At 48.0% G+C, this 12,734-nt stretch overlaps 1 protein-coding gene across 1 annotated transcript in view; it reads right to left on the reverse strand.

The window, feature by feature from the left end:
• Positions 1–12,734, reverse strand: part of MERTK (MER proto-oncogene, tyrosine kinase) — a 117,079-nt gene that overhangs the window by 56,888 nt on the left and 47,457 nt on the right. The window contains exons 5-6 of the mRNA XM_062209848.1: positions 4,507–4,593; positions 1,521–1,636 (exon numbers count right to left, since the gene is read on the reverse strand). Coding sequence (XP_062065832.1) covers positions 1,521–1,636; positions 4,507–4,593 — 203 coding nt within the window. The remainder of the gene's footprint in view (positions 1–1,520; positions 1,637–4,506; positions 4,594–12,734) is intronic.

The raw sequence follows: 12,734 nt of genomic DNA on the forward strand, positions 1-12,734 counted from the left end.
TCTGTTGGTGAATTCTACAAAATATTTAAGAATTAACCAATCTTCTACAAACTCTTCCAAGAAATAGAAAATAAGGGAATATTTCTCAACTCATTCTATGAAGCCATTACTACATTGATATCCAAACCAGAAAAAGCTATCATAAACAGACAACAGGCCACTATCTCTTCTGAATACAGACGATGCACATATGAACATACTGAAAGTCATTGGCTTGTGTAGTTTAAATTGGTGACAATTATGGTATGTGAATTAGACCTCCAAACGAAATATTTCTTAAAAAGAGATCTCTTTGGTGGGGAATTGTGGACACAGTAAGAATGTTTACCACTTACCAGGATCTGGGAGGCTTACAAATAACTTTGGGTAAGAATTAAGTAAGTTTGGGATGAGGGAGGAGGCTATTTTGAGGATAATATGCTTTTTATTCTTCAGAGAAGGAGCAGCTGTTAGATAAGAGTGGGAGGCATTAATAACAGAGAAATTAATTCCATTTGGCATTAAAAACATCTGGTTGTCAACACAAAATTCTTTGGAAGTCACTCTCTCTAAGTTGGGTTGGCATGACTGCCTTCTCAGGCTAACACGTTTTTAATGGATAAGATCAGACATTTAGGAACCTAAGAACCACTCCTGACTGTGCTGTGTGATGAAGTACAAAGCAGAACGAATTCATATATTTCAGCAGGTCTTGAGGTGTTTGAGGACCTGTTCCCACGCACAGTGTCCCGCACAGGGTGGCAGGTGGTTCTGAGCTCTGCTTGTGGATCCAGAGCTTCCTGGCCTTGAACTCCAGGTCTGCCACTCATAGCCGGTGTGAGTGCTCTGAGCCCGCAGTGGGGGTGTGCTCTAAGCAAGACGATTTCTACAAAAGCTCCTGGGCCACTGTGGGCACTTGGTAAGCAACAGGGTTATCACCACTGTTTCCATTTTTAGGAAGTGAACACTCAGGAGCAGAGCTTCCATCATGGCAAGGTATTTTTTGGGATGGCTGACCTAGACTTCTTACAGCACAGTTTCATACCAATATCACGTAGTGGTTACAAGTGGCTGAAGACTCTGCGAGGCCCGTAATCCCCAGCTTTCCCCAGGAGACGCTGACTAGGGTGCTCCCCATACATTCAATAGTGCAGATGGCCCCTCACGTGCTGGCCCATCTGTCCCTCATGGCACTAGCGCTGGGGGAGTCACGTGAGGAGCACCCGGCAGCCTGCACGCCTGGTCACAAGACAGCCCTCATCTACGGATGCGCTTCTGTACCTTTAAGATCCTCCTGGGGCTCATTCTCCCTCGGACACAGGTTGCTCTCCTGGTTGGGTCATGGACCGTGCAGGGGAAGGAAATGACTTCACACAGAGCACCATGACATCTGGTGTGCACGGCGCACACGGTGCAGGGGGCAGGTCACAGGGCTCAGCACAGCTGCGGAAACGCCCTCAGTGCCATCTTCAGGAAGCAGGAAAATGAGGTGGCCCCCCAGAACAGCAGACAACAACTTCCCTCTTCTTCCGGAGAGTTACCTGAACACTGCAGTTCCGGAACGGGGAGTAGCCATCAAAACCCGGGACCCAGGAGACCAGAATGCTGTGCGCAGTCCTGTTGTGGACGCTGACTTCGGTAGGCGGGGAGGGAATTGCTAGGTAAAAACAGAGACACACATGCAGACACACTTGCAAAACACAGGAGGCTACACAGCCAGGCAGGTGCATACCCACCAACCTTGTTTGCATGAGATGAGCAAAAGGGAACCAGCTTTCAGTGAGCAGGGGAATGAAGTTATCCCATGCACCTGCAGATAAACCTTTCAGGGAAAAGACAGCTCTGCCTGGGCCTGAGAAGCAGTCCACTGGCCCACTCTCCTGCTCACTGGTGAAGTGAGGAGACGTTCGGCTCCTTCACCAAGCATGTGTTCTCAGCCTTACTCCGGGTTGCCACTTGGCTGGGCTCCAGTATGCTAGGTAGGGGGCAAGTGGTCAGAGCCCTGTCACGTGGAACGTGGAGTGCACTGCCCAGATGGGGAGACCCATGTCAACCAAGGATCAGAGCATGCCGTCCACAGAGGAGGGAGGTACCATGTCTGTGTGTGTGTGTGTAGCCAACTGCATTTGCTGGCGAGGTTGTGTGCACATCATGTGTGTAGTGACATCAGATGACTGGGGTCAAGAGCAGCTTTTGCAGTTAGGAGCTAAGAAGGATCTGCGGTTTGAGGACTCTTAATTCCTTTTACTAATTTAATTCTTTTTTTTTTTTTTGACAGGCAGAGTGTACAGTGAGAGAGAGAGACAGAGAGAAAGGTCTTCCTTTTCTGTTGGTTCACCCCCAATGGCCGTTGCAGCCAGCACGCTGCGCTGATCCGAAGCCAGGAGCCAGGTGCTTCTCCTGGTCTCCCATGGGGTGCAGGGCCCAAGCACTTGGGCCATCCTCCACTGCACTCCCGGGCCATAGCAGAGAGCTGGCCTGGAAGAGGGGCAACTGGGACAGAATCCAGCACCCCGACCGGGACTAGAACCCGGTGTGCCGGCGCCACAGGCGGAGGATTAGCCTATTGAGCTGCGGCACCGACCTAAATTTAATTCTTAATCATAATGACACTTCCAGTAAAAACGACAGCTATCATCCTTGGGTGCTTAACTAAGACACTGTCTGAGCTTCTCGTCCCTCAGTCATCGCTAGAATCTTCCAATTCCATGCACGGATGAGCAAAATGAGGACCGGAGAAATGACAACTTGGCAAAGGTCCCTGGGAGGTCATTAGCAGAACAGGACCAGAACTGAGGTCTGTCCCGCTACCCGACAGGACACCAGAGGCTGTGTCCCATGAGGGGGCAGCCAGCACCCTGGCGTGAGCACCAGCGGGGACTGGGGAGGCTGGTCTACCACTTACCCAGCCACATGGCCCTGGGGTTGGTTACATCCCTGCTCTTTCCTGCTCTTTTCCAGGTGGCGATGGGACTAGTACTGCGCCTGGGGCGGCAGGGGCAGTGAATGAGGCCACACGCAGATGAGGCCCGGGCAGGGGCGGTGGTGGACGGACGGGACGATGGCGTAGACAGGAGGTGAGTGGAAGGCGATCTGGGACCATGTAAGTGTGCGCCGGGCCCCCTGCTCAGGAACTTCAGTTTTACTAAAAGACACGCAGCTTGGCAAGGGAGAGCAGTCAGCCTACTGCAGGACTCACGTCCCTACACAGATTATTTGTAGACCTGCCCTCAAGTATCCACATTTCCACATCAGAATTGGACCACAAACACTGAAATAATTACAGAGTCCAAGAAGGGAGTCTTGGTTGCTTTGACATAAATTTTAAAATAAATGAAAGCCAAAAATAGAAGTTTCAGAAACAGGATTTAATATTTTTTTTAAAAAAAAGTCTCAGTAGAGATCCTGTGTAAAGCATGAAGTTAAAGAAGTGCTGTTCATTTCATGCATTTTAAATGTTAAAACGTCGATACTTTCTGAGAACATCATTACAAATTTACACCCACTTGTGCATTTCTGAAATTCCCAACATATCTTTGAAAACTGTAATGATGGGATTTGTAATGAAGGAAGGAAGTTATACACTTCCTCCTTGTGCGTTTTTTTATTCCAATGGACTTTTGGAAAACGCCCTTCATAGTGTTCATCTGTTAGATTTTATTTTGAGTATTTCCTGTGTAACTCCGAGGCCCCTGCGTAGGCACCCAACCTTTAACTCCTAGTGAAACTCCTTCTGCTGTTTCTCGCACTGCTTCCCTGAGGAGAAGGTGAAAGGCCCACAACCCAACAAGGACCGTTCAAGATCAAGTTCAGACGAATCAGTACGCCATCACATTGGCGTGAATTTCTATGACAGTAAGCAGGATGATTTGAAAACAGAAAAAAAAAAAAACACAATATTTCTTTCAAGTTTCAGATTTAAACATTTTAGATCACACAGGAGGGAGAACAAGGTAGATGGACCGGATCACCTCAGCCTGAGGGCCTTTCAAACCTGTGCCTTTAAGGGTAGAAAATCCCAGGTCAGAGGAAGCTCGAGGGAGAGGGGGATTAGGAGAGAGGGGGGTGGAAGCAGCAGGTGCCTGCAGAGGAGGCTGACTGCTCTCTGCTCCCTTCTCCTCTCTCCCCCACCCCAAGTTAGCAGCTGACAGAGGCTTGTGTCAGGGCATCCCCTGGATAATGTCCCCAGGTTGCCCTGGCTAGGGCTCTTTAAGGGTTAATAATGACAAGTTCAGGAGTGAAAAGGGTAAACATTGTATCTTGTATTCTTCTCTAAGCAGAGCTAACCCTAAGACTGAACAGGCCAGACACTGCTGCAAGTGCTTTTCCTTGCATTCAATTTTTAAGTCTGAGCAACAGGTAGGCTCCACCTTTCAGAAGGGAACTCTGAAACCAAATAGCCGAGGTGACTTGTCTGACAAGGTCACAAGCACCGTCAGAGGGAAAGCTGGGACCCAAACCCAGGGAGCTGGCTGCGGTGCTCCCACTGGGGCCCCCCGCCACCTCCCATCTGGCCTTGCTACTCACCTTTGATGTTGATCTGCACACCCCTGGACACAGTCAGCCCTTTGTCGTTGTGGGCCTCGCAGCTGAAGATGGCCGCCTCGGTCAGACCTGGAGTGGAAGCAGACCCGTGAGAGCAGGTGCAGAGAAACAGCCTCCTGCCCGTCAGAATCCTGTGGTGAGGGGCGCTTTCACTTCTTGGTCCACTGCGTCCAGTCATAAATGTGCTGGCCGTAGAGAAACAATCCTGGGGCTAAACCCTGGCAAGACCAAGGCAGTGCAGGTCCCCAACACAGCTGTTCTCATGCACCCCGATCCTTAATGGTGAGACATTATGTAATGAAGCACTATCAGTGAAACTTCTCCATGACTGTAAGAGGATACGAGAATCACAGGACACAACATGAGAAAAAAATATGGATTCTGGAGCCAGCGTCGTGGTGAAGCAGGGTTAGCAGCTGCTTTGCAACACCGGCATTCTACAGCAGAGGCCTGGTTTGAGTCCTGGCTGCTCCCCTTCTGATCCAGCTCCCCGATAATACACCTGGGAAAGCAGCAGAAAATGGTGCCAGTGCTTGGGCCCCTTGCACTCATGTGGGAGACCTGGATAGAGTCCCAGGCTCCTGGCTTTGGTTGGGGCCAGCCCTGGCTATTGTGTGGCCATTTGGGGATTGAACCAGTGGATAGAAGACCTGTGTGTGTGTGTGTGTGTGTGTTTCCCCCTCTCTCTCTCTCCATTGCTCCAGCTTTTAAATAAATAAATAAATCTTTTTTAAAAAGTGGACTCCGAGTTCATACAACTATGGGGTATACATACCCCAGGTCATACTACTACGGGGTATACATACCCCAGGTCATACTACTATGGGGCATACATACCCCAGGTCATACTACTATGGGGTATACATACCCCAGGTCATACTACTATGTCACTATGCCATGTACACTTCAGAATACCAGAACCAATAACGAAACCCACAATTTAAAAAATGTCCAATGATTTGCTGCACTGAGTAAAAGCTGATAAGTTCCCAAGGAATGATTATACAAATGCAAGGCATTAAGACTACTTGAAGAGAAGACACTCATGTTAAATGAAGAAAAGTCTATCATTTCAGAGGTTTCAAGACATCCTTGAAATAAAAATAATAATGACTGATTCGCTCACTTTAAATAGAAAGGAAGGTTACCCAGATCTTGGTTTCTTTTTTTTTAAGATTTATTTTATTTATTTGAAAGTTACGGAGAGATCTTCCATATGCTAATTCACTCCCCAAATGGCCCCAATGGCCGGAGCTGAGTCGATCCAAAGCCAGTAGCCCAGGAGCTCCTTCTGGGTCTCCCATGTGAATACAGGAGCCCAAGCACTTGGGCCATCCTCCACTGCTTTCCCAGGTACATTAGTAGGGAGCTGGACTGGAAGTGGAGCAGCCAGGACTCGAACTAGTGCCCATATGAGATGCCAGCACTGCAGGCCAGGGCTTTAACCCACTACACCACAGGGCTGACCCCTATATCTTGGCTTCTAACACCATTCTCCAAGACGTGGAATCAGGCTTCCTCAGAGAAATGGCTGATTAGAAGTCTGTGGTGAACTATAACACACACACACACGCCTACACATGCTTACCTGAACACATGCATGCACACACGCATACAAACAAGGATGGGGTATGTCAGAGAGACAAGATTCCAATGCAAAGAGGTCTCAGTGGCCAAAGCTAGAACAAAATGGAGCAAGAAAAATCAATAAAGTAGCATTGGATCATAACCCAAAGTACAAAATAAATATCCTTGAGTCTATATTGACATAAAGAAGTGATAAATAAATAGGGGTGAATATATATATATTTCTTGTGCAGAAGAACTGCAAAGACTTTATGTGGATGCTCAAAGAAATGGAGCACAAATCTCCACTCATTCTGTGTGGCTGTGCATGGCAACTTCTTCCAAAGGCGATATTTTGGAGAGTGGATTGAGGGGAGGAAACACTCCAGAATGGAGAAACTAATAATGATGAATTGAACTGGATGATCAAGGTTCATGCCAACAAGATTGCATCTTGTTGACGGGCTGGACCCTTAAGATGATAGGATGAAAGTTACGGAGCCGGTGCTGTGGTGTAGCGGGTAAAGCTGCCGTCTACAATGCTGGCATCCCATATGGGTGCCGGTTCACGTCCCAGCTGCTCCACTTCTGATCCAGCTCCCTGCTGATGACCTGGGAAGGCAGAAGAGGCTGGCCTAAGTCCTTGGGCCCCTGCACCCACGTGGGAGACCAGGAGGAAGCTCCTGACTCCTGGCTTCAGATTGGCGCAGCTCCAGCCATTGCGGCCATTTGGGGAGTGAACCAGCAGATGGAAGACCTCTCTTTCTCTCTCTCCCTCTCTCTTTCTCTCTCTCTCTCTCTGCCTCTGCCTCTGCCTCTCTGTAACTCTGCCTTTCAAATAAATAAATAAATCTTAAAAAAACTCTGGAAAAGCAGAGTTATGGGGGTGGGGGAGAGACAGACAGACAGAATCTTGCATCCACTGGTTCACTCCCCTAAGGGCCACAATGGCCAGGGCTGGACCAGGCTGAAGCTGGGAACCTGGAACTCCATCCTGGTCTCCCATGTTGGGGGCAGGGGCCCAAACACTTGGATCACCTTCCACTGCTTTTCCAGGTGCAATAGCAGGGAGCTGGATTGGAAGCAGAGTAGCAGAGTCTCAAACTGGTGCCTATATGGGATGCCAGCATTGCAGGTGGTGGCTTAATCTGTTGCACCACAATGCCATGACTCCTTAAAGGTTATTTTAAGAAAGATTTATTTATTTATTTATGTGAAAGGCAGAATTACATCTTCAATCCACTGGTTCACTCCCCTCAATGGCCACAATGTCAGAGGCTGGGCCAGGTTGAAGCCAGGAGTCTGTTATTCTATCTGGGTTCCCCAAGTGGGTGGCAGGGACCTAAGCCCTCAGACCACCTTCCACTGCCTTCCCTGGTGCATTAGCAAGGAGCTGGGTCAGAAATGGAGCAATCGGGACTTGAACTAATTTAACGCTGATATGGGATGCTGGCATCAAAAGTGGTGGCTTAACCCACTGTGCCACAACACCAGCCCGTAAGAGGCAATGCGAGTACTACTTCGTGGAGACTGGAAACTTTTTTTTCTCTGGCATGCAAAAGCATCATGTGGCACATGACTTTCAAGAACTGGAAAAAGGCAAAATTCTAGAAAATCCACCAGTATTCGCTTCTTACCTGAAAAACTTGCTATGTTTCCTTCTACCCATCTATGTGGGTGGGAACTTTTCCATCTGACAATTTAAAATTCAAACCTGTCACTAACGGAGGGTTCACATAACTGAAACTCAGAAGGCAACGAAGGTGTTGAGGGAAGCTCTGCAGGCAGCAGCCCTGAAAGGCTGTGCCACGTCCGATGCTTGCATGACCCAGGCTGTGTGGGGCTGGGGCCAAGCGGCGGCTGCAGCGGGGAGGGCTGTGTCCTAAGAGAATCATCCCCAGGCCTGGGCTGTGGCTCGCTGGGTGAATTACCGACCTGTGATGCCAGCATCCCATGTGGGTGCGGGTTCAAGTCCCGGCTGCTCTGCTTCTACCCCAGTCCCCTGCTAATGTGCCTAGGAAAGCAGCAGAAGGTGGCCTAAGTGCTTGGGTCCCTGCACCCACGTGGGAGATCCAGAATAGAGTTCCATCTCTTGGATTTAGCCAGTTGTGAGTGAACCAGTGGAGGGAAGATCTTTCTCTCTCTTTCTCTTCCTCTCTCTGTCATTCTCCCTTTCAAATAAATAAACAAATCTTTAAAAAAACATATTTACAAAAAAGAGAAAGTTACCCCTATTAAAGCTGGATCTCTTTGACACCAGTACTTCTGCTGAGTGGTTGAATGTACATAGAAAATTCAGCATGGGTGGATTTTTGTTATTTATTTATTTATTTATTTATTTATTTAAACCCAGGTTGCCCCAGGTGTCTGTGATCTCCTGATTGGGAAAAACAAAGTTTGTTCTGTTCTGCGAATTGGCGGTGACCTTTTAGCTTTCAGATGTCTCACTGAGAAGGTGATGGGCACCTCACAGGATCTTACTTTCCCAAGATGAGGAGTGCTTCCCTTAGGCTGGAGGGAAACCCTAAATTCACTGGATTGCTTAATTAAACTGTCGACAATTTAAAGGGCTCAAGAACCTGAAATCCCAGACGGGAGCCATCTCTTTTTGTAGTTTGTTGACCTCTGTGTGGGCGATGTCCCTAACAGGATATTCACAGACCATCAAATTACATCCTCTGCAGCTGTTTAAATCACAAAAACGTTGAGAATGCAAACCTCAAAATCTCTGAGAGGCTACACATATTTTTAAAAATTATTTATTTATGAGACAGAGAGAAAGAGAGCTCCCTACTTATTTGTGTGGTGGTTTAGAAAACACTTATTAATGGGGGCTGGCGCTGTGCCTCTGGTGCCAGCGTCCCATATGGGCACCAGTTCGAGTCCCGACTGTTCCACTTCTAACCAGCTCCCTGCTAATGGCCTGGGAAAAGCAGTGGAAGATGGCACAAGAGCTTGGGCCCCTGCACCCATATGGGAGACCCAGAAGAAGCTCCTGGCTCCCCGCTTTGGCCTGGCCCAGCTCTGGCTGTTTGTGGCTACTCAGGGAGTGAACCAGCGGATGGAAGACCTCTCTCTGTCTTTCTCTCTCTCTCTTTGTGACTCTGCATCTCAAATTAAAAAAAAAAAACTTTAAAAATAAATAAATAAAATTAAAATATAGAAAATACTTATAAAGAAGAATATTTATTTCAAAATCATTATACACATCTAAAAAATAACTTCTTTGAAAATTCGGCCTCCAGGGACTTTATGTCTTCTAATGAAGTTTCAAAAATATATGTGGGGACAGGCGTTTAGTGCAGCGGCTGAGATGCAGACTGGGATGTCTGCATTCCACACGTATCACAGTGACTGGGTTCTAGTCCGGCTCTGCTCCGGACTCCAGCTTCCTGCTAGTGCGCACCCTGGGAGGCAGCAGCTGATGGCTCAAGAGGGTCAGTCCTTGCCACCCACGTGGAAGACTGGATTGAATTCCAAGCTCCAAGGGCTTCAGCCCAGCCCTGGCTATTGCAGGCATTTGGAGTAGTGAATCAATGAGGGAGCTCTCTTTCTCTCTGTCTCATAAGTAAATAATTTTTAAAAATATGTGTAGCCTCTCAGAGATTTTGAGGTTTGCATTCTCAACGTTTTTGTAACTTAAACAGCTGCAGAGGGTGTAATTTGATGGTCTGTGAATATCCTGTTAGGGACATCGCCCACTGAAGCAAGCCCTTCCCAGCAGCCCGTTTTCCATCACGCATGCATGCATGGGTCTCAAAGTCTGTGATTATTCGCCTTATGACGCTTCTTGGCCACAAAAACACATAGACACATCGAGACTGGAAAAATACTTCCTCTGGATTGATTATACTTATTGTTAGGATGCAACTGAAAACATTTAAGTAGTTCTTTTTCTAAAACGTTTGTTTATTTTCATACACTTGAGAGGCAGAATGAGAGAGAGAGAGAGAGAGAGAGAGAGAGAGAGATCTTCCATCTGCTGGTTCACCCCCTAAATGCCCACAAGAGCCAGGACTAGATCAGGCCGAAGCCAGGAGCCCAGAACTCCATCCAGGTCTGCCGTGTGGGTGGCATGGGCCCAAGCCTTCCAGGCTGCACCAGCAGGAAGCTGCACTGGAAGCGGAGTAGCCGGGCTTGGTCCCAGGCACTTCCGTACAGGATGTGGGTGTCCCCAGCAGTGGCTGGACTCAGTGAACCACAATGCCCAGCTCCATTTAAGCAATTCCTAAACATAAACCGTAGTTTCACTCTTTTTGCTGGGAACAAATCTGTAATCTTCTATGAAATTTCTGAACCCCAAGAAAATGCATCACAGCAACCTTTGTCAAAGTGTGGTCCAGAGGCACCTGGGATCTCAGAAACCCTGTTAGGGGTCTTCAGAGTGAAGAGGGTTTTCTTAAAAATTATTATTTATCTTTTTCATTGCATTGTCACATGAAATATGATGGAGTCTTCCAGAAGAATTTTCCAGAGGCTCTATGTCATGTGATGATGGCTTTATTAATCAATAGAGCATGTGCTTTGGCACTCTCATGTTTTAAAAGTTGCCTGTTGGCCGGCGCCGTGGCTCAACAGGCTAATCCTCCGCCTAGCGGCACCGGCACACCGGGTTCTAGTCCTGGTCGGGGCGCCGGATTCTGTCCCGGTTGCCCCTCTTCCAGGCCAGCTCTCTGCTATGGCCCGGGAGGGCAGTGGAGGATGGCCCAAGTGCTTGGGCCCTGCACCCGCATGGGAGACCAGGAGAAGCACCTGGCTTCTGCCTTCGCATCAGTGCGGTGCGCTGGCCGCAGCGCACTGGCTGTGGCGGCCATTGGAGGGCAAACCAATGGTAAAGGAAGACCTTTCTCTCTGTCTCTCTCTCACTGTCCACTCTGCCTGTCAAAAAAAAAAAAAAAAAGGGTTGCCTGTTTTAATTTCTTTCTTGTTTTTAGTTAATTTTAAAATAGAAAAATTGTACATAGTTATAGGTTGCTATGTTATGCTGTTACATGTACACATTGTGCACTGTCCAAGCAGGGAAAATATATTTATCTCTTCAAGCATTTTTTTATAGTGGAAACAGCCCAAATCCAATCTTCTTGGTTTTTAAATAGAGAAATGTACCATACGTGAACATTACAGTCCGCCCAATGCACAACTGCTAGCATTTCATTCAGAAACAATGGAGAGCTGTAACCCACATTAGCAAAAGTTCTCTGGGACTCAGCAATTCTGAAGACTTACAGGGACCCTGAGCCCCAAACCTCTGCGAGCTGCTGCCCTGGAGTGATTCCAGACAGGGGAAAGGAGCCTTTCTTCTTCTGTAAAGAGGGGGTGACAGCAGATGGAACAAGAACTGGCCTTTGGCACTTGTCAGGTATTGGTTTTAGGAAAAAAGAACCGAGCCCCGCCAGCCTCCGCCCTGCGGAGCACTGGGTCTCGGTCAGGCTCTGGGCACCTGGGTTCTCACCCTTCCCAGTCCTCAGCTCCCAAAGGGCATGCACACTTCAGCAGGCTCCATGCACCTGCAAAATCTGGCTTTTCTGTCGAAAAATTGGCTTTGGCTCAATCAGAAGACATGGGGAGTTACTTATTACAGTAGAATCTTTTATATACTGGGGAAGACATTTACAGCTTATCATCTGTCATTTGATCAGTCACTCTTATCAAAACTTGGGAAACACGTGAGTACAGTTACAAAACAATATTCTAAACCGGTCATGAGGGCAGAGCAGGCACACAGCAAAACAGAAGGCTTATTTCATTAAGACCCATGATCCCCTAAAAAAATCCTAAAAGAGGAAGGCAGGCATTTTACAGGAATGGGGAACCTTTTTTCTGCCAAGGGCTATTTGGAGATTTATGACATCATTCATATGCCATACGAAATTATCAACTCGAAAATTAGCCTGCCATGGATGTATTGAATTTTGAGTCCCGCCTGCAGGTGCCTTGGCAGGGTCAGATCAAATGACTTCGTCGGCCTTATTAAATGGCTGTGGGCTGGATGTTCCCCACTCCTGGCCTAGTGGCTGAGTCACCAGTTACATCTACATCCCATGTCCGAGTGCTTGGGTTCGAGTCCTGACTCCAGCTTCCTGCTGATGTGGACTTTGGGAGGCAGCAGGTGATGGCTCTAGTATTTGGGTCTCCACCACCCATAGGGAGAACAAGGATAGAGTTGCTGGCTCCTGGCTTCAGCCTGGCCTAAACGCAGCTGTAACGGACACTTTGGGAGTGGAGCAGGGGATGAAAGATGTCTCTCTCTGTCTCTGGCTTTCCAATGAAAAATAAACAAATAAACATACGTAAAAAATCCAACAGGAGGCCGTCAGTGTCAGAGGTATTAGTGCTGAAAGTGAAACTGGCCATGGTGGGGCCTGGTTTTAGATCAGGCAGGAAGTTACTCTTCCTCTCTGTGTTTCTTTTCAAAGTGCACACAAGGTCAGGAAAACGATCTGCAGCAAATATCCTGGCACGAGGCACCCACACCAACTCAGAGTCACCTGCCGGCGACAAACCTATCACAGTATGTCTCCGCACAGGCAGGTGGTAAAGCCCCCGGGGCCTCCACCAAGGCCAGAACAGGCTCCAACTGCTCACAGGCATAAGCAGTCCAAAAGAAAAATTTCCCCCAATTTCAATGTACGCGTGTGGTTTTC

The sequence above is a fragment of the Lepus europaeus genome, chromosome 13 (genome assembly GCF_033115175.1).
Source record: "Lepus europaeus isolate LE1 chromosome 13, mLepTim1.pri, whole genome shotgun sequence".
Taxonomy (NCBI): domain Eukaryota; kingdom Metazoa; phylum Chordata; class Mammalia; order Lagomorpha; family Leporidae; genus Lepus; species Lepus europaeus.